Source organism: Mya arenaria, chromosome 14 (genome assembly GCF_026914265.1).
Source record: "Mya arenaria isolate MELC-2E11 chromosome 14, ASM2691426v1".
Taxonomy (NCBI): Eukaryota; Metazoa; Mollusca; class Bivalvia; order Myida; family Myidae; genus Mya; species Mya arenaria.
Genome location: NC_069135.1, coordinates 35,149,871 through 35,172,351, shown reverse-complemented (window position 1 = coordinate 35,172,351; position 22,481 = coordinate 35,149,871). Strand labels below are relative to the sequence as shown.

Here is a 22,481-nt window from a genome sequence, read left to right as displayed (position 1 = left end):
ATATAGGCTAGGGAAGCACTAAGCATAACTTAACTAAAAAGCAAAGGATGGCAGAATGACCACAAACCGCCAGGGATGAAACAAAAAAGGGAAGGTTTAACTATAAGAAGCGCAACAAGAACACCTACAACTCTGTCCGTTCCATGCGTTGACCAAACTCCGAAACTGACTCGTCACGAAAGTGCTGAGGTAGTGAGTTCAAGAGTTTGGGCGCCGCCGACCGAAATGAGTTGAGGCCATACTTTGTGGTCCTTACCTGGGGTACCTCTGTAGTGTTACTATACCTAAAAGAATAAAAAAAATATTTTAACTAAATCGTGAAGATAAACTGGTGTTTGTTTGTTTATGATCTTAAAGTTTTCTAAGGCAATAGTTCTTCTAACTTTTAGTGTTGGAAGATGTGACTTAATTAATAAAGAGCAATAGTTTGATGTATGGTCATTGTAGATAAATCGTAATGCTCTTTCTTGTTTCTTTTCCATCTTATTAGTATTTAGGTCTCAACAAAAATGCCAGGTCAATGGAGATAAATTAAAGTTTGACATAATAAAAGAGTATTAGATATTAAGTGTACCTAATTTGCAGAGATTTTTCCCAATGCGTTTTAATACATTTAATTGCCTTGATGCTTTCTTACAAGTGTTTGAGACATGGGTATTAAAACTTAATCAAAAATCTATTGTAACACCTAATAATTTTACTCTTCTTCACATGATATGATACTCTTATCTAGCTGGATGGTTAAATTACATTTTGTTTAAGTTTAAGACCTATAGCTATGGCCTGAAATTTATCTGGGTTTGCCTGTATTTTGTTATCTGAAAACTAGTTGATCAAAGAGAGCCTGTCCTGTTCTATAGTGTTTTTGACTTCATTTATAATGTAATCAGAATGTGACAGCGTGTTATCATCAGCATAATAATATAATTTACTTTTGTTGACAAAATGGAAAATATCATTTATGAAAATATTAACCAAGACAGGCCCCAGGATAGAGCCCTAAGGCACTCCCTTATAAATATGTTTAAAGTCACTTGTAATTTCACCTAGTTTAACGTATTGATTCCTATTGCTTAAATTACATTCGATTAAGTTAATTACATTTTCACTTACACCATAGTATTTCAATTTGAGGATAAACAAGTCTTGAGGAAGGCAGTCAAATGCTTTAGAAAGGTCCATCAATACTGATGCTCCATATTTGTTTTCATCAAGTGCCTGCTTCCAGTCTTCAATTATTTTTAAGAGTGTTGTTTGGCATCCAAATTTTGGTCTAATAGCAGACAAGAATATATTAAAATGTTGTTAAAAAAATCAACTATTTGAGTGTTCGTGGCGCGTTCATTTTTTTTTGACTGGACGATAGTTGCCCTTTTCGAGAGTACTGTTCTTTTTATGTAAAGGGGTAACTTTTAAACTATCAGTAAAGGTTAATGTTGAAAACGACTTGTTTACAATGTAAGTGATGTGATTGGCGATGAAAGGTTTAGCTAATTTTACAAGATTAGATGAAATACCGTCAGAGCCTGTTGCTTTTATTATGCATATTTTATCAATTTGTTCATCAATAAAGTTAGAATCTACATGTTTAAAATGAAGTTCGGTTTGTGTTGGGTTGGTTTTCAATGATACAATACTTGGATGTTTTTCATTTACATCGAGATAATGATTTTTTTTTATACTTTTGACAAAGCAATCATTAAAGACATACGATACTTCTTGTTGATATGTTACTAGTTTTGTGTTTTCAAGTACGATGGTATCTTTGTTCTTGATGTTCCCCTTATTTGTCAGAAAATATTTATCAGTTGGACAAAAAAAGTCAGCTTAAATATTTATTTAAGGATTTTCTACTTAAACTAGTAACTTGAAGTCTTTGTTTCCTGATATTTTAGTTTTGGGTTGATTTGTTCATATTAAATTTATTAAAAAAAAATGTTAATAAATATTTTTTTAAAGCTTATTCTTAAATGGGGCCGGTCTCTTGAGAATCTTCTTTTTAAGGGGGCATATGTTTGCAGTTTCAGTGAAAGTTTTGCTAAATTCCTTATCATGCCATTTGTTTACATCTGTTTGACAACTATCTACAGTTAAAATGTTTTTAGATAAATCATGGTTAAAATTTTCAATGTTAACATGCTTAAAACTTCTATAAGTGAAGAACCTGTTGTCCATCGTATTTATTTCCTGTTTAAATTGTACACCAATAAATTTGTGACAATCACTAAGTCCACAATCAAAATTAACTATGTTGCCGAGTAGGTTATTGCTTGTGGTTAAAAGAACATCTCATAATGTAGGGCTACTGTTCACAGGTAAACAAGTAGGGTCTACAGCTATATTTTCAAGGTCAAAAATATCACAGCAATTTCTAAGTCGTATACATTTATCACCAATAAGAATGTCAAAATTAAGGTCTCTAATGAAGTTGCCATATTTGTTTCAAGACTTTTCTAGGGTTGTGTCAGAGTTTTCTTCGAAAATATCATTGTTCAAAGATAGTGGTTTATAAGGTCCATAGATGATCCATTTAGAATTATTTAATTTTACCTCTACACATAAAGATTCTATGTCTTTAAACTCTAGTTCTGGTTTCCTTTCAACGGCAATGTCTGAGCGCAAGTATGCTATGATGTCTCCTCCATTCGAGCCTGTCCTGTCGGCTCGCCACATATGATAGTTGTCCACTGCAAATTGGGATTAGGGAAAGAATGATCAAGTTTAGTTTCTAGAATAAACAATAAATCAACTGTATTTTCTAATAAAATGTCCGGGGTACTATAAAATTTATTTCTTAAACTGTTTATATTTAAGCATGCGCAGATGAATATTCTAGGATGTTGTTGCCGTAGTTTGGTGAGAGATTCGAATTGTTGATTTTTCTCTGAAGATGTTGAACATAGGGAATCGTTTATAGAGTGATATGACTGATCAAAAAAGCTGTCTGTAAAATGAAAGTTTGAGCACTGGAAACACAGCCATGGGTCTTCACTGGTTGCAAGTTAATTATATATTCATCTGGAGTTACACGGGCACATTTTTATGTGCCACCAGAAATAGCAACTATCACAGTATATGGCTCGGTGCTTTTTAGCCACTGGCTTGGAGCAGTTTTCACATGGATACCGGACTGATCCGGGGTTTGTAGCAACATCACCTGATAGCAGGATCAAAAATAATTTGACACAGTATTTAAAATTAACTGGCCGAGATCTAACGCGCCTGGAATGGTTGTTGTTGTTGTTGATGATGATGATGATGATGATGATGATGATGATGATGATGATCCAGCAGAACCAAACTATTTCATCATGACGATCGTAACAAGACGACCATATGACGATCGATCGGATGGACAAGTCGATTCGGTAATTAAAATCTAGATCTGTTTGTAAACAAACCAGAAAATAACAACAACAACAACAACAACAACAACGTTTCAGTCAAACAGTTAAATCAAGTATCTACTTAAAGGTAAAACTATTAATTGTAAACTGATGAAATGTTTTATTGCTACAATAAAGATACACCTCTATTTACCTTCGTCTGATTGATTTTAAAGTTTAAAACGAAATTCCCGTGCATTCTAAGAAAATAGGTAGCCAGAAGCACAGGCGGCAGTTACTTTGATATGACACACCCTGTTTGCCACGCCCCCCCCCACCCCGGCAAAAAAAAATATATAAAAAAATTCAAGACCAAAAATGATTGGAAGATGATCAAATTCACAACACCTTAAAGGGACTGTACACCAGATTGCCACCAAAATAAGTTTGTTTTTTTTGTAACGAATCTCAGGACAATTAACTTATAGAATGTGTTACGCTTTGATATCATAATTGTAAAAAACAAGAGGCCCAAAAGGGCCTATGCTCTACTGGCACGGCTTTTGTGGTCATATCAATCCAGAGCATGTATGTATGGGTAAAAGGCAACCGACATATAGTTTATGTTTTGTGTTTGGGTTACCTGAAAACGTAGCACGTTCAACATCTGAGCCCAGAAAGTATTGTAAGCAGATTACCAGTAGTTGCATGAACTATTTTAATATGTGCCAAGTAAAAGTCATCTGACAAAAAAAAAAAATTGCTTTCAAAACTGTACTCATAGTAAAAAATTCTGTAGTTTTAAAAGTTAAAAAAAGTTGGTCAAAAGGTCAAAGTCAAGGGCATCCAAGGACAACATTGATCAATTTGAACAAACATTCACAATCAATTGTACTGAGATAGATGCAGGAACACACAAACAGATTTTCAAACCTTTCCAGATTTATGTTTACCAAACCTGTGAACCCTGGGTGTGGCCAGTAATGACACCAGGTGCATGACTTAAACATTCACAACCAATTTTGTTAAGATGAATGCGCAAACTACAGAACTTAAAGCTAAAAAATGGCCTTTGGGCTTTCAACAAGAACAAGGCAGAGTAATTCACAAAATCAGCTGCAGAAGCAAAAAGCAAATTGTCTCTCAAAATCCTAGACTTGCAAATTGTCTCCCTTAACTCTAGACTTGAATTTACATGTACATGTAAACTTGGCTAAAAATAGAATTCGCTCATGCAGACCTGGCTAAAAATAGAGAGCATTTCTTTAAAACTTTCATGACCCATAATCTAGGCATTCATGGGCGGATCTGGCTGGTTTTCGAAAGGAACCAAGCTCTAATGGATATCTAGATACTGTACAAGTTTCATTGAGATACAATAAAAACTGAAGACCGTATCGTGTTCACAACCAATTGTTTACACAATAGCATTTTTTTTTATACTATCAAGGGTCATAATATAGGCATGCATGGGCGGATCTGGCTGGTTTTCGAAAGGAACCCAGCTCTAATGGATATCTAGATACTGTACAAGTTTCATCAAGATACAATCAAAACTGAAGACTGTATCGTGTTCACAAGCAATTGTTTACAGACGCACGAACGCACGACCGCACGGATGCACATACTACGTACACATTACCATCGCATAAGCTCTTCTGGCCTTTGGCCAGTAAAGCTAAAAAGTACCAAAATGTTAAAAAAATAAATTGTGTCGGAGACCGGGTTCAAACCCGTGTCAATAAAATTGCAGTCCAGCCGACCGCAAGTTTCCCATCGCCTGCAGGGTTTGTTATTATAACCTTGTGGGACCCTGAAGCACGCTTATTTGTAATGGTGTATTTTTTTATATTACTTTTATGAAATAAGAAACAAAAATGATTGTCTGAAAGTCAAAATAGTTGTATCTCAGTTTTACACCCGGTAGAAAGGGGTTGGGAAGTAGTGAGTAACAAACTACTATATCCAGTTACAACTGAAACAGCACCAGTTCAGGCTCATATTATGAAAGTTCTACAGTGCGCTTGTAAAACTAAAACTGTCTGCCCTAATACAGTAACATGCACCTGCAAGAAGGTTGGATTTGATTGTGTAAGGCCTGCTCTGCATGCAAATGCTATAGGAATGCCATCAGCGTTTAAGGTTGTGAATATCTAATGCTACTACATTAAGGCACTGACATTGCTGCTCTAATCAACTAAAAACAGAGTTTAAAAATAACCAATTATACATATGTTACAAAATATCTACAAATTCACTTTAAGTATAAAACATGAAATATAAAAAGTGACATATTAATTCTTTGGGGCTGGTATTCATTGTTTGTGATCAAATTCAAGAAATCAACATTCTCGTTTTATGATTTCAGAACTTTGTATCTCAAAACCACGTCTTGTTCGATCTGATAGCATAAAGTTTTTCAATGTTATTTTCCACGAAATGTAGCTCATGTCAGTTCTGCTAAATAGTCTCTTTTTTGTGTGAAATAATTGTTATGTCGTTGATCAACATACAGGCAAATACCAGAAATTCGCAAATACATTTCTTTCTTTTTTTCCTTTATTTTTTGGTTAATATTTTACATCATATTCAGCCATTTAAGCTGTTTCTATACTTTAAAGTAAATTATTTTTCAATATATGGCAACATGTAAGTGATTGATTCCAAATAGTCCATGTTCTGTAATGTTTTACCCTAAAAATCGTACTGCTTACAACACGATGTTTCCATACTTGAATATAATAACTATTAAATACAGTAATTCTGTCAGATAATTTTGTTGCAAATTTGAGCAAGTTATTGACAAAATCCAGAAATTTTCCTTTTTATCTCATGTTTCAAACTTTTAACTGCAAAAATCACCTTTCACACAATACAATATTTCTATACTTAAGATTTGCTATACTGTAATATGATACCTATTAAATAATTAATTCTGGCAGTATTCTAACAAAATTTGGCTAAATCATTGGCAAATTCCAGTAATTCTCACTTTTATTTAATTTTTCAAACATTTTACCCCATAAATCTCCTTTCTCACTCTACAGTGTTTCTATACTTAAGGTTTGTTGTACTGTACTATAATATCTATTAGTTACAGTAATTATGGAAAACTGTTTTGCCACAATTGACACAATTCTTGGCAACTTCCAGAAAATCTCATTTTTATTGGATTTTTCAAACATTTTACACCAAAACTCACACTTCACACTAAACGTAGTTTTTAAACCTTAGGTATGTAATACTGTAGTATAATATCTATTAATTACAATAATTCTGATTATTTTATTGCAAAATTTGACAAAGAAATCGGCAAATTCCAGAATTTCTCATTTTCATTTAATTTTCCAAACATTTTACCCAAAAAATCCCATTTCACAAATTTACGTAGCTTCTATACTTAGGTATATTATAATATAATACGATATCTATTATATACAATAATTCTGGTGATTTTATTGCAAAATTTGACAAAGTTATTGGCAAATTCCAGAAATTCTCATTTTCATTTAATTTTTCAAACAATTTACCTAGAAAACCTATTTCACCAAATACTGTTGTTGTTTTTTTAATTTTCGGTAAATTAAACTGTATTTAAATATCTATTACATATATAGTAATGCTGGTTATTTCAATGCAAAATTGAATACAGTTATAAGCAAATTCAAGAAATTCCCATTTTCATTTAATTTTCCAAACATTTTACCCACTTATCACTTTTCTCAAAATTACGTAGTTTCTATACTCTAAGTATGTTTTACAGTAGTATAATCTCTATTTAATACAGTACTTCTGGTAATTTTATTGCGAAAATTGACAAAATTATTGGCAAATACCAGAAATCCTCCTTTTCGTTTAATTTTTCAAACATTTTACCCGAAAAATCATCTTTCTCAAAATACGGTATTTCTTAACTTTTGATATATTAAACTGTATAATAATATATATCTGATACAGTAATTCTGGTTATTTTGTTGCAAAATTGTACACAGTTATTGGCAAATCCCAGAAATTCTCACTTTTATTTAATTTTTCCAACATTTTACTCCAAAAATCACATTTTGCACAATGAGATTGTTCTATACTTTTAGTATGTTAAATGTGATGCCTGATTTGTTTGTTTCCTCACCCAGTGTAGGCACAAGCGTTCTTGGCCCTCGGCACACTTTTCACTTTTATCTATGTGCCCTTCACCCATTCCCATAGTTCAAATAAAATTTGCAACTCTCACATATTTGCCCGCAGATAGTCTTTCAGCGCCTCGCGCTTTGATTGTTATTACTTATAGTGTTTTTTATGCGTAACTTTATAAGTATACGCTACACATTGTGTTTTGTGTTTTCCGAATTTTAAGTGAGGGAAATGATTGTGTGATGCGGAATGAAATGGCGGTGTTCGAAGGGATTTTGGTGAAGGGATTCGGGAGGAAATTTTCACCTGGTATGCGAGTTATATAAATTCGCAATATAAATACGCCTACCCGGAGGCCACACGTGTAAGCTTTTCAGTTCTTTAACCTATGTTAACCAAGTGGGTTATAAAGTTATAAGTATGTATTCTTAAACAAAGGTGTATTGCAGAAAAACAATTAACAGCAGCTGGATTTTTCTTAACAAATGTGATTTTGCAGAAGGATGTATATTTATAGAGGAAAGCATTCATGATACTGATCCATATTTTGTACTGGTCTGACCTAGATTTTGACACGTGATGACCCATATTCACACTGATTCTAAATATGCATGTAATGTTGAAAATATTTTGACTTGAGTTTCTTGAATACAACATTTTCAATAAAAAAATCAAGCACTGAACTTTAAAATAAATGCCTTAAACGGTGTATCCATTCATCAGCATTCAGCTGGTATTTTTACTCCTACTGACTGAAGACAATGTAAACCTGATTTTTTTCATCGTTATAGGCATTTAAGTGTTTCGGTCTCATGCATTCCATCTATGTTTTTGGAAATGCATGTTGTTTGTATTGTTTCCAGTTAAAAGTTATCCAAAATCCGAAGTTCTATATGTTTATGTATAAATGAGGAAATAAATAAATTGATAACAAACCAGATGAATTTTTGGCATTTATTGCCATTAGTTCAGACCAATCTCCAATGTGATAGCTTTCACATATTACATGAACAAAAATCATTACAGTTGTTGAATTTCACACTGATAGTAAAAAATAGTCTACTGAACTCTTTAACCAAAACAGTCTAGCTCACTTTAATAAGCCATTTTGTATTCCATGCAAGGAAAACATGCACAAAAGTTTACTGTCAATACCAAAAAGTATAACAAGGATGTATTCCAATTATCATATACAATTTCTTAACAACGGTTACGACTATTTTTCTGTCATGGACTGCATTCATATACTGCATCAATACAACACTATCATGTAGGTCGACACAGCAGCATCTACTTCCAAATCATTTGTATTCGTTCAACATTTTCTCCATTATCTATTCAAATAGGAAGAATTATTTTAATATTAGAGTACACAGCAGCAAACGGCAGCTAGACATCTACCCTCTTTATTTAAGAGATTTCTGCAAACTTAAACAGCAAAGTGAATTATAACATATACATATATATATATATGAGCCAAGTCAAGCAAAAATGGGTCTTAAAGTCATGAGTTTTCAGTTTTGAAATCATATGAAATATATTTTACACAAAAAAGAAACCAAATTATAAGAAAAGCCTGACCTTAGGAACACATAACACTCTGTAAAGATGTATGTCATAATTATTTCTTGCTGATGTCATAGTTACAATAAGAACCATTTCTGTTTGTATCAGCTCACATATACTCTGAATTTTTCAGAAAAACCGACATTATACGGCCATATTCATTATCGTCTTGAGACCGAAATTCAGACCCATAATTCTTCTTCAAAGTGTTGAAAATTTGTTTAATTATAGATATTTTGAATCATCCAGAAATTCAGTTTTCTTAGCCCGAGTCCCAAAATTGGACACAAGAAATTAGCGAATGGAGACCATGCTGTACTTATATGAAATATCCATTTATTTCATTATGCTTAATTTTCAATTATAAATGTTAGCATGTCAACCCCATAACCAATAAATTAGTTTGAGTACATAAAAAAAACAGTGATGAAAAAAATACTGATTTTAAAGGCTTTTAAATGATTGACTAGTTCTAACATTAACCAGCATTTTAAAGCATAAATGAAATAGAAGCCAGTCATGAACTAAAGTGTGTTATTACCCAGAACCTTTGTATGATGGAAATGGATTTGACTGTAAAAGCATTGATGTTTCACAAGATTTAATACTACCACTAAATCTGACAGCTTAACATGCTTTTCAATTAGTAGAGATAATTGAATAAATATGTATTTTCAGGAGAAAACATTGATTTTAGCGAATACCACAAAGTTTATGCATATTTAATACAGCAGATTTTTTCAACAGAGTTTATATAATGGTTTAAGGTTATTTGTATAACATTTATTGTGGTAAATGCAGACCAATAACTTTAGCCAGTTTAGTGGTTGATATTATATTTTGTCTACCAGCTCGTCCTCTCTTTCAATCTACCGATACACCTGATTAAGATCAATAATGGTCGACTGCTAATTTAACATAATGATGTATGGCAGATATTAAAAATAATGCTTTTCAGTTGGAAAATATATTATTTTGACCAAATATAAGAGAGATTTGGTGAATATAGATGAAATATCTAACTTACACTGAACACAACTCAAACGAAAAACACTTTGGTTTTTACATCATAAATGAAAAAATAATAATATGGCTTTTTAAAATAATACTATGGCATTAAAAAAAGTTCAGTTAAAATACCAAAACTATATCAAAATTAAAATACCATAACTATATCAAAATTTACATTCCTTGTAACTTTAATCCAAACAAAATACATGTAACTCAATCTCAATGTTAGAGTGCCTTCCACTCAAAACTAATTTCAACTGTAACGTAAAAATTATCCAAGGTACCCTGTTTTAGAACTCTTTAACAAGTGAAACTGAAACCTTGTAATGCTATGTTATGTAAACAGCAATTAATAAGATAACAAGAGTTTGTAACACAATGCTGATTCATCACTCATCTTAAAGCTGCACTCTCTCAGATGGACCATTTTGACAACTGTTATATTTTTTGTCTTAGAATGGGCCAGTTTAAGCATAAAGGTCTGGAAATCAGTCATATAAGACTGCTGACAAAAATTCAGATCAGATTGTTTCATACTTACGTCCGCAAAATTGATGTTTGATGCCGAAAAACTAATTTTTCTTAAAGTGCTATTAACACTTTTAGGCATAATACTTCAATTTTCGAACATCTATGTTACAAACTTCGATCTGATAATACGTTAAATAAACTTGCAAAATTGATATATCTTGACTTACATAATAATTAAGTTGTAAATATGTACATAGTAACAAGTTATTGTTTTCAAATGAACTAGAACAGCCAAGTATTACCATTTAAATAGATAATCCATCAATATATAAATCCAAACCAAAATTTGAAACTCACATGTATAGACACTGAAGTCTCATTCTGTTAAGCTAACACAGTGGGTGATTTGTCAGACAAAAAAACCCTCAAATACGTTCTTATCAATTCGATATTCATTTATCAAGTATGCCTCACTTGTATGTAACTGTTCCATTAGTTAAATCTGTTCTTATATATAACAATATTCAAACCAGATATTTTCATCATGCATGTTATCTACAAACTAAAATTATTATTGTGTACATGGGTAACTTAAATTGATCTAGTTCATTTTGCAAATATTTAACAACATACTTTTGACTCATTATTAATAGCTACATTTGTGTTTGTAAATATTAATGACTTGTTCATTCTGTATTTTTATTGTATTCTGTATAAAAGCAATAACATTTTTATGTTTATGCTGATAAAACTTTGACTTGATATTACGCCACCAGTAACATATCACTGGTTTCCAGATATCTACTCCAAAATTAGTTCATTTCAAGACAAAAAATAAAAAGTTGTCAAAACAGACATTCTGTGAAATTGCAGCTTTATCATCTCCAAATAATCCCATAGGACAATGATATTAGCCAATGATATGTCATTTTCCATTTATCACTATCTGGTATCTTCAGTAACAGGGTTGTGTGATGCTGTTGCCGTGGTAATCAAGTGATAGTGTAGCCATGGTAACCAGATGTTTTACCACAGTGACTAGATGCGGGAGAGCTGCTGAAACAGGTTTGAGGGCAGAATGGCCTCCAGTTTCTCGAGAATGTAGCTCACTGGCATGTAGATCCACGTGAGAGCCTGAAACGGGAAAACAAACTTAACATTTTAAACATTTTTAAAAGGTTTGAAAACTGGGTAGTGGCCGAATCTAATCAACAATGGTACTGTACAATTGCTTTTTAGAATATATCTGTGTCGTTATAATACCTGTTCTGACATTTCTTTTATTTCGCAAAAAAATGTTAAATTTAAAAATGCTAAATCAATATCTGACCAAATGTTTATGTAATGGCCCCAGTTTGTATAACAAATTCATGGAAATAAATAAAAAGATCTCACTGAAATGTATACCTAACAATTTTGCATAAGTAACCAATCCTTTTTGCAAACAGTTTCTCAAACAATTTCTCATCATATCATATAACATTAAATTGGGCTATCAGTTAAATTCTGGTTCCCTGACCAATTGAACCAATTTTAATTTAAATTTTGTTTTAATCCTACATAGCTTGGATCATAAAAGGCTTCCCCACTGATAAAACAAGCCCCCCCCCCCCCCCATACTTGTGCCGTAATATCTTCAATGTAAGGTACCGTTTTAGCGATGATGCCCATGGGCTCTGGGTATTGATGTGTGAGGAGTGCGAGGAGCGCTGTGAAGGAGCACAAGCCCGCTGTGAAGAGGATGAAAAAAGGCAGCTCCTTCTTCGGGTAGACTGAAACCTCGTGAAACGCTAAAATAAAAGACACATTTTTAACTTGGTGTTGTTTTTTTAATTGACCATGAAATTCATAGCAGTTCATCATACAAGAGGTTTTTTACATGTCCAATAAACAAAAAAAGGGCACTAACTTTGGGTATAAAATATTGTTTTATTCATGTCATCCTTTGTTGTCGGTGTTTTTGGACTAGTTACATGGTCAATTTATCAGTCCTCTGAAATGGGCTCGCTTAAATATTAGTCAATGCCATGGCTATGCTTTTGGATAAAGCAACTATGTGCTGTCAAACTCCAATTGTTCATAAGCTAATTTTGTTATAGACAGCTTGCGACAGTTCAAATCAATTCTTTAAAATTAATTTTTCATATCAACTTTTGTAGAAATATTGTAATCAAGTTGGTAGTGCATATAATAATGTATATCTTACATTTTTCTCTTTATCTTTTGAATCATTGTACAATTTTTTTTTAATGTTAAATGATCAATGATTCAAAGTTTCTGTAAAAACATCACAAAATTCCTTCCAGTCATGCCAGTATCAAAAGAGGTCTATTTTCTCACTCCTAGATTACATTTAAAATAATCATTTTGCCAACTAACCTGGGAGTAGCTCTCTGTCAGCGTTCTCTGTACATGTGGGGTAGGGGTAGAACAAGTGACCCTTCTCCAAGGGGTATGGTATCATTCTGAAAGCTGCAAACACATCACACATTGTCATAAATGAACAAATCGTGTGATGAACTAACATAAAATATTTGAGTTTTTTAGCAAATATTACAAATTTCTTTATTCCATTTTCAATGACAAATTATGTTTGGTCAGAGATGTAATGTTCACAAAAAACAGCTAGAAATCAATTCATTTGTCAAACAAGAATTGAAAATGCTGATCAGCTTTCCTCCATTGTATATTCATGACACTTAAATTGTAAACTTAAGACTGATGGCTTTAATCTGTAAAGCCTCTGAGGTCATCTATGAACGATTGTACGACAAAATATTATGAGATCAAGAATTTCAGTTTAATATTAAATAAGATTCTCAATTTATATTGACAGGTATACTTGTGTAACACAATGTACACTTAGCACAGAATGACCAATAAAGCTTTATTTGTTTTACATAGATAGTATAATTTCTCACATATATTAATTTAAAAGTGATCTTACAATATGTGTGTTAATGAGATTTTTCCAGAATCATATGAAATTTGCTTAAATACTGCTATATAAATGCAGGCCTTACTTCCTTGTAGCCAAAAAGGTCAAGAATGCCATCCGACCAATTTTAGGTACTAGCGGCAAGGCAAGCATAAACCTATTGAGCATTGTTATTGATACAAGGCAAGGAATTAGGTACATTGCCTCTCCAATCACAGTCCAATACAGTTTACTTATTTCCTTTCCAAGTGCAGTGTAGGAGATCGGCCTATTTTCAGTACTAGCAGCAAGGCAAAGTATAAACCTATTGTGTATTGTCAATGGTAGTCAGCAAGGTATAAGAATACCAGTGAACTTACTTCCTTCCCAAGTGCAGTGTAGGAGATTGAGTGCGCCGTCCACTCGTTTCCAGTGCTGAAGGTGGAAGAACGCGTAGGCTAGCGCCTCACTGTCACCGCGCTTCAGAATGTGCTCCGGCGGCAACACCAAGCTCTTCATCTCTAACAAATACTGAAACACAGACAGACGAAAATACATGGTAACCATCCAAATTGGCATAATAGGCAAATAATCGTAGCTACTCGGAACAGGAGTATCGACTTTAAACAACAGTGTATGTAAACCACTAATAAATTACGTCACAAATTCTCCGTGGAAGACAACATTTTGCTTTAAATGATGACTTAAAACAAAGGTAACTTTTCTTTCTACTCACAATTTCAAATGAAACAAAGGGCAGTCTATGCTGCTTAAAGAGCCCCACCTTCATTTTATTCCCAGAGTTTGATTTGGTGATAAGTTTCCTCAAACACTTCGACAAACATCTTTCCTAAATAATGTTTTGACAGTGCTACATCAGGCGGCAGTTTTGTGAAAAGGTTTGTCGAAGTGTTTTAAGAAACTCAACTCTCAATCAAACTCTAGTAAAAGACCAAAGGCAGGGCTATGTAAACAGCTTAGACTGTGCGATGTTTCATTTAATATGATTAATAAATAGTTCAGTTATCTTTGTTTAAAGTCTTAATTTGGTATCACGTGGTATACACAGACTGAACAAGCTCTCAATGGTACATTATCACTCAGCTTTAAAAGTTGTAAGCCCTAAACCATTTATTCACAAGTTTGGCCTCAAAGGCTTGCTAAAATTTCTACAAATGTACCAATTTGTACATGGTCATAAAAGGAAATTTACATCATAGCTAATGCAACCTGAAAAGAGGTTTCTATGGATAGAGTTAAATGGAACCATGAAGAATACAATAGACCTTATATAGTTTTGCAGGAACCGTCCACAAATAAAAGAGGGTAATGGATGTACTGCCATAAAATTTGTTTGTGCCTTGAGGTAAAACCTCAAAATGTATTCAGGAATGGCAAGGGCAATAATGTATTTTTTTATATTTACAGACAAGAAATACTAAGACACAAATGCAGGAGTGGTGCTTTTAAGAAAAAAAATATGTAACTATGTGGATTATGTTTCTGTCTTAAAAAAATAACTAAAGTATCATGCCATTCCCCTATTCTATAGAGTTAGAGACTTATTGCATAAAGCAATTAGTCATAAATGTCATCTGTCAAAGTTGATCTAGCAAACAAATTCCTGAATTCAAATCAAATCGACTAGAAAAATGAATAAATCTTTATTTCAGACAGATTTCGTCTGCGATGTCTTCTTATCCCTGTTAGAGTCAGTAAAAAACAAATAATCCATAAAATATCTGCTGTAAAATAGCTGTTTTAGGTTCAATAATTGCGCTAGTCTTGATGTCTTAACTCTAGGTATCTCTTACGTGATTTGAGAAATATACAGAATGTCTTTCAGTTCAAAATGAAATCCTATGAGAAAACTGAAGATGTTATACATATTTCGTAATTTTTTATTTGTGAAATTCTGTACAGATGAGAAGAAACTTTGCTTTCTAACAATAAACAACTTATTATCTGTCTAGTGCTTATCATTTTAGAGAATTACAAGGGCCTTCGATATATAATGCCACTGGCTTTCACCATTCCATATCGAGAAGTTGACATGAGTTTAAAGAGTTCCCACAGCAAGTCTGTTAATATTTATCGTGTGTTTCCGGTTCAGATAGAAAAATCCGACCCGAGGGCACCTGTGTTGCCAGGTAACGAGATTGACCAAGTTACTCTCGTAAAGTTAATGTTTATAGAAATTATCCTTTGAAATATCATAATTACGCTTACATATTAAAAGGGTATAATAAAAGAAATGAAAAGTATTGCAATACAGCATGGGACTTATCTAGCATGGGGGTGCCACATAGAAGAAATGCCTATCTGGTGTTCTAGAATGGCTTTTGTTTCGCCTGTCCTGGAAATTCCATGTACCTATTAATAATTGACAGTTTTATGGATCTCGAATAAAAAATACCCAGAACAAAATGCATTAAATGATCTGTTAAACAGTGTCTCATGTTTGATCGCAAATTAAAGATACTGTGAAATCATTAATGTTCGTGGGGCATTAATGTTCGTGGTTTTCGTGGGTTGGGTGATCCACGAATTCAAGATCCCACGAAATATAAACCCTTTATTCACTTTTTCAATTGCCTTGTTACGTACATACTCTAGTATATTATTTACAGAGGTCGCAGTATACAGTGTTAAAACCTGTCTCACTGTATAACTTACGATCATTATTCTGTTAATATATTATAACTGCCTTTAACAAATAATGAACCAAATCAATCAAATGTGTTTTATGCAGCAAATGACAGTTATAAGCACGTGTTTAAACGTGTGCTGTTAATGAAAATCTCCAAGTTTACAAGATGTGCGTGATGAGTGTCTGTACTCGATTTTTTTATTTAATGAAATAATTAATCGATTACTAGTACATTGAAGGTTACTAAGCACCGAACGTGACAATATACGCACCTTTTCGGTGTTTTCACAGTTTGCAAAATTCTGAATTGGCATTCAATGGCTTCCCCTATCTGTATTTATGATCAGGGTACATCTTCTTTTATTACCTTTATTCCCAATTAAATCAATAAGTGACATGGGTATATGCACTAATTGGCATGTCGTACCACATTAGCGAGTGTCATAAACCCAGTGACGTAGAAGACGGAAATCACGGGCCAGCGCGTGGATATTATGCAGACGATCTAGGACGATCGCATCTTCGATTTTTTTTTCAAAAATGAAAATCCACGAATTCAAGTACCCACGAAATTGTTTTTTTTTTGGCAAACCACGAAATTTCATGCCCACGAACATTAATGATTTCACAGTAAGTTAAAACCAACGATCATTTATTTGAAATATATTGTATGATAAGCAAGTTCATTCTGTTCATCTTATCACAAAATTATTCTAATCTGCCATGTTATCTTACAACGAGAATTTCTTAAACATGGCAGACAAGTTGTATTAATTCAACATGACAGAATTTCATAAGAGCACCTAAAAGTCCATTTTACAGATAAAATATTTTACAGAAATTTCGATTGTGAATTTTGATATTGTCAACCTCCATTAAATGTTATATATATTTAAATTATTTATTGAGAGATATTTTTCATTTTGGCTGGCTTCAGCACCAATTTAAAGTTTTAAAAATGACAGTTTTTATAGTTGACAAATGTCAATTTTATAAAGAGTAAGGGAAACTTCGATTTATATAAAATAATAATTATGGAAAAAAAAATAGATACGGGATATCGAGGCCTATTGCCTGGAAATTTCGCAGCATAATTTTTCATACCCTTAAAAGGGGCATCATACCAAAATTATATAAAGGAATTATTGATGTATCAAAATGATTTTATATAGCTAAACATCAATATATATTTTGTGAATTGTAACCGAAGTGGAAATATGTACTGAACTCCCCTTGTATTTCAATTATTTTCTTTCAGTATTGAGAACATTTCCACATTAGAGCACAACAAGTGAATGCCAGCTAAGCTCATGTATTTTTGTCTCTGGAAAAATATATACTAGTACGTTCAATGTAAATATATTAAACTTATTGCTGTACCCTTCTGCCACTGAACCAAGGTTATGACTACCTAAATAAAACCTTTTGCAGAAGAAAAGCAAAGATCCAGCAACTATTCTGTTCTCATTCATCATTTTGCTTATGTATTTATTCTTTGAATATTCTGTTTAAATTCCCCTTAGGAGCAAGTTGGTTATGATCCAATGCTCCGAGTACATGCAGGTTTAGTTGATTTTCTTGGAAACATTTTTGTTAAATAATGCTTAGGTTGCATTGCTTAGGTTGGAAACATTTTGATTGAACATTGCTCTGTGTACTTGTAGGTTGAGTTACCTACCTTGGGAACATATTTGTTCAACTCCACTGCTCTGTGTACATGAAGATTGAGGCACTTACCTTGGGAACATGTGGGTTAAACTCCACTGCTCTGTGTACATGTAGATTGAGTTACTTACCTTGGGAACATGTGGGTTAAACTCCACTGCTCTGTGTATTGCCTCCACTGCCGACATCTCCGCAGTGCTAAGCCCTCGCTTGCTGGCAATGTCTGGTGAAAACCTAAAACAAAGAGGGACATGACTTGGTTATCTTCCCAGATAAGTGTTTCAAAAACTTATATGTAAAGCGATATATGTAAAGCGATATACCTAACCAGTGACTCCCATTACTGGGAGACATTTATTGGTGATGTCAGTAACATGCCTGGATGTAATCGAAAGTGTTCCAGCCACAATATTAGTCAAAAGAAATTACTGACTTATGATACTCATTTGCTGACAACACTATAACTTGACAAAAACAGACTTTTTTGGAGAAAATGTGCAATTGACATATAATAAGACTTCCAGTTCAATTCAGTTCATGACATTTTATAAAGCTCAATTAAGTCATTGATATGTCATATAATTTATGTTCAATTTTTTATTCAAGGTGCAACAGGGTATATTTTTTTTCAAAATGGATGCCAACACATCTAAGCTCATAATTTAATCCTCAAGTTTGTTCCAGTTGTTGATAGTTGTTAGAAAGAAATTTAAACTATGATAGCGATATAGGGAAACAGGTAGCACTTGATTGTTCTCGGCTAAACATCAAATAACATACTGTTTTGAAAAACAAGAGGCACATCAGTGCCTGTGCTCCACTGGCCAAAAGGTTCAAGCAAAGACCACCTAACGAACATTTTCGTCAAGTTTCAAAGAAATACAATCATCAATTTTTGAGGAGAAGTTATTTAAGAAATTTTTTTACTTTAATAGCTCTGGCTGCCATGTTGTGCAGTGGACCGAAATGATTTGGGCAATTTGAGTAAAGGAGCACCAAACAATCATTTCTGTCAAGTTTTATCGAAAAAAGGTCATCGGTTTCGACGACAAGTCGTATAAAGTTTTTTTTATTTTTTAGCTCTGGCAGCCATGGTGTGCAGTGGACTGGAACCATTTAACAAATTTTGGTTAATGACCATCCAAGGAACATTTCTGTTAAGTTTCATCAAAATCTGATCATCGGTGTCTGAGAAGATGTTCTTTAAAGGTTTTTCTATTTTTTTGCCCTGGCAGCCATGTTGTGCAGCGGACCGGAACCATTTGAGCAATTTTGGTTAAGGACCACCCAAGGAACAATTCTGTCAAGTTTCATCAAAATCTGCCTATCCGTTTCAGAGGAGATGTCGTTTAAAGATTTTGCTATTTTTAGCTGTGGCGGCCATATTGTGCAATGGACCAGAACCATTTGAGCAATTTTAATAAAGGACCACCCAAGGAACATTACTGTCAAGTTTCACCAAAATCTGCCGAACCGTTTCAGAGGAGATGTCGTTTAAAGATTTTGCTATTTTTAGCTCTGGCGGCCATATTGTGCAATGGACCGGAACCATTTGAGCAATTTTGGTAAAGGACCATCCAAGGAACATTTCTTTTAAGTTTCATCAAAATCTGATCATCGGTTTCTGAGAAGATGTTCTTTAAAGGTTTTTCTATTTTTTTGCCCTGGCAGCCATGTTGTGCAGCGGACCGGAACCATTTGAGCAATTTTGGTTAAGGACCACCCAAGGAACAATTCTGTCAAGTTTCATCAAAATCTGCCTATCCGTTTCAGAGGAGATGTCGTTTAAAGATTTTGCTATTTTTAGCTGTGGCGGCCATATTGTGCAATGGACCAGAACCATTTGAGCAATTTTAATAAAGGACCACCCAAGGAACATTACTGTCAAGTTTTATCAAAATCTGCCGAACCGTTTCAGAGGAGATGTCGTTTAAAGATTTTGCTATTTTTAGCTCTGGCGGCCATATTGTGCAATGGACCGGAACCATTTGAGCACTTTTGGTAAAGGACCACCAAAGGAACATTACTGTGAAGTTTTGTCAAAATCCGCTTATCAGTTTCAGAGGAGATGTCGTTTAAAGTAAAAGTTTACGCACGCACGCACGCACTCACGACGGACAATCTGTGACGACATAAGCTCCATGGCCTTCGGCCAGTGGAGCTAAAAACACCAAAATCAACGCCAAAGATCCTGAAGATAAAACTTTAAAATCTTGTTTGTAATAAAGCCATGAAATAAAAACCCTGAATGCAATGTTTTTAATGTTGACAAATTCTGAAGACTAGCCCATGTACATTCCCAGAAAACGAAGCATGTGTGTGTGCGTGCATGTGTTCACCTGTACAGATTTTTACAGAACAGACGTTGACCACTGAAGACAAAAAATCCCCGTCAATCTGACGAAAACAAAACCAAAGATATTTCACATTTTACCATGCCTTATCCTTGACTTAAGAAATTCTTACTTGTCTCTAACCTCAATACTCAGGGGACATCTATTACACAGCTGTGACCTTTTGTCACTGATTGTAAAAAAAATAAAATAACAATTCTGGATTTTTTCATCAGCCGAACTCCTGTTTATGCTTTTCAAGAATTCATGAAGCAGGTGTTGTGAAAGAAACATTCTATGCAGCTGTAAACAAACAATTAATACTAACAGCTGCGGTTATCTTCAAAGCATTCCTAACAGTGTTAATTATATATATATAGATATATATGTGACGTCGTCCCCGTAAATAAGTCTGGTGTTGAGACATGAAAATCAGGATTCTAATTTGTTTTGGTTCAGAAGAAAACACTGTATTTTTATCTTCATTTATTTATTGCAGATTCTTGATATATGAAGTACAGAAATCTTTTATTTCGGATACTTTTAAAATGAGAGCTTTCAGTCTTTATATGTGCAAAGCCTGTTATACCAAATACAATACCATTGTGTGGTATGACTTTCCTATACCTCACCAATGAAATGTGTGAAACACTGTTTGTGTGCGAGGAAATGTGTACAATTTGAACTCAGAGATTTATTCCATAGAAGGTGAGGTGACTTCATAATTAAAATACAATACATTGTGTGGAGTGAAAGTGAAGATGTTTCTAAAGGCATTTGATGGAAAAACATATTGAATAGTTTTGCCTCCACCCTTCATCATGAACAGTATGTGTATAACATGTGATAAAGTCAGAAGGCAACATGTTGCTTCGATAATTCAATATTTTACACTTCCGCTGAAATAGTTATAAAGCTGAACACTCACAGATTGAAGTTTTGAAAACTTCTTTATTTTTTTTGTCTTGGAACAAGCCAATTTTTGCGAAAATGCATGGAAACCTTATATAAGACGGCTGACAAAAAAATCAGATCCAATCATATCATATTTATTAATGTTTTATACATTTTTCTTAAAGTGTTAGAAAAAGCTTTTAGCAATAAAATATTAATTTTCATATGTAAATATGAAAAACTGCAATCTGATCTTTAGTTAGCAAAAAGGTAAATCTATGAGAGTGCAGCTTTAAATGTTCTTGAAAAGCTTTTGTATTACAGCCAAAATAGTAGTTTTCAACCCAGGAAAGGGACTTAAGTTGGACAGCACATTTTAAGGTAGCGTACCATTTAGCATAGACTGATGAACTTACTTGTCAGCGACAGCTCTTGCTTTGAGAAGTGCAGCAGTGTAGCATATAGCGGCTGACTTGGGTAAACTGATATCTGAAATGTAATACAATTAAATGGAAAACTGTAATGTTTTTAGCAAATGGAGGAACTGCAGCCACATTATTGATAGCCCCCCCCCCCCCCCTTTCCCCCTTAATTCTATGGTATTCCACATGTGACACAAAATGCAAAAAATGCAAATGTCACTTGCTCCTCAAAATGACTCATTTTTGCTGACAACATCTCATATAACTAAGGGTGGCATTAACAAATAATTTAGTCAGCACCTCAAGCATACATGTATACAGTTATTAATTTATTTCGGCAACAGTCAAAACTGTCCCAATGTCTAGCGGATGACATCTGAACTGTTGCCTGAGACCGAAAGGCTGAGGGCAACAGTCAAAACTGTCCCAATGTCGAGCAGATGACATCTGAACTGTTGCCCGAGACCGAAAGGCTGACGGCAACAGTCAAAACTGTCCCAATGTCTAGCGGATGACATCTGAACTGTTGCCTGACACCAGAAAGCTGAGAGCAACAGTTCAGAATGTCATCCCCCACGTGACATGGCTGTCTACTGCTTCAGGTTTCTCTTAAGCTTATATGAAATTGCAATGACGTCATAGTGTGAGAGGAACCTGGTAATAGTTCAATCCAAGACAAATTGATAGCTTTCAACGACAAAGAAGACATGCTTCCATAGACAAGCTTCAATAAAATAAACTTTGTGCACAATGGATACAACTTGTTTCTTAGTAGGAAAATGCTACGTCAAATGTGCACTATGATATTAAATCAATGTTACCATCGTATTTGGCTAGGACGACCTGGACATCTGCATACAACTGCAGTTCCAGTAAGGCCTCTATGAGATTTTCATGGATGTTAAACATTGTCAGGATGGGAAACTCCTTCATAATCTGAAAAACACAAATACTCAATGTAACTATGTTCAATTGCAAAAGCTAGATCGAATGTGATTACATAGGTCTTTTTTTTACTTGATTACATAAACTTTGTCTTAATAACTGACCTAATGACCTGGTTTATTGACAGACTCATTTTCAAACTGTTTTATA

General features: G+C 33.7%; 1 protein-coding gene across 4 annotated transcripts in view; it reads right to left on the bottom strand.

The window, feature by feature from the left end:
- Positions 1-8,397: 8,397 nt before the first annotated feature.
- LOC128217541 (suppressor of tumorigenicity 7 protein homolog) overlaps positions 8,398-22,481 on the bottom strand; it is a 50,349-nt gene continuing 36,265 nt past the window's right edge. For all 4 annotated transcript variants that reach the window (XM_052924739.1, XM_052924740.1, XM_052924741.1 and 1 more), the window contains 7 exons: positions 22,208-22,322; positions 21,381-21,453; positions 17,869-17,971; positions 13,803-13,953; positions 12,885-12,977; positions 12,156-12,295; positions 8,398-11,639 (listed from right to left, as the gene is read on the bottom strand). In XM_052924739.1, the coding sequence (XP_052780699.1) occupies positions 11,544-11,639; positions 12,156-12,295; positions 12,885-12,977; positions 13,803-13,953; positions 17,869-17,971; positions 21,381-21,453; positions 22,208-22,322 (771 nt within the window). In that variant the 3' untranslated portion in view covers positions 8,398-11,543. The remainder of the gene's footprint in view (positions 11,640-12,155; positions 12,296-12,884; positions 12,978-13,802; positions 13,954-17,868; positions 17,972-21,380; positions 21,454-22,207; positions 22,323-22,481) is intronic.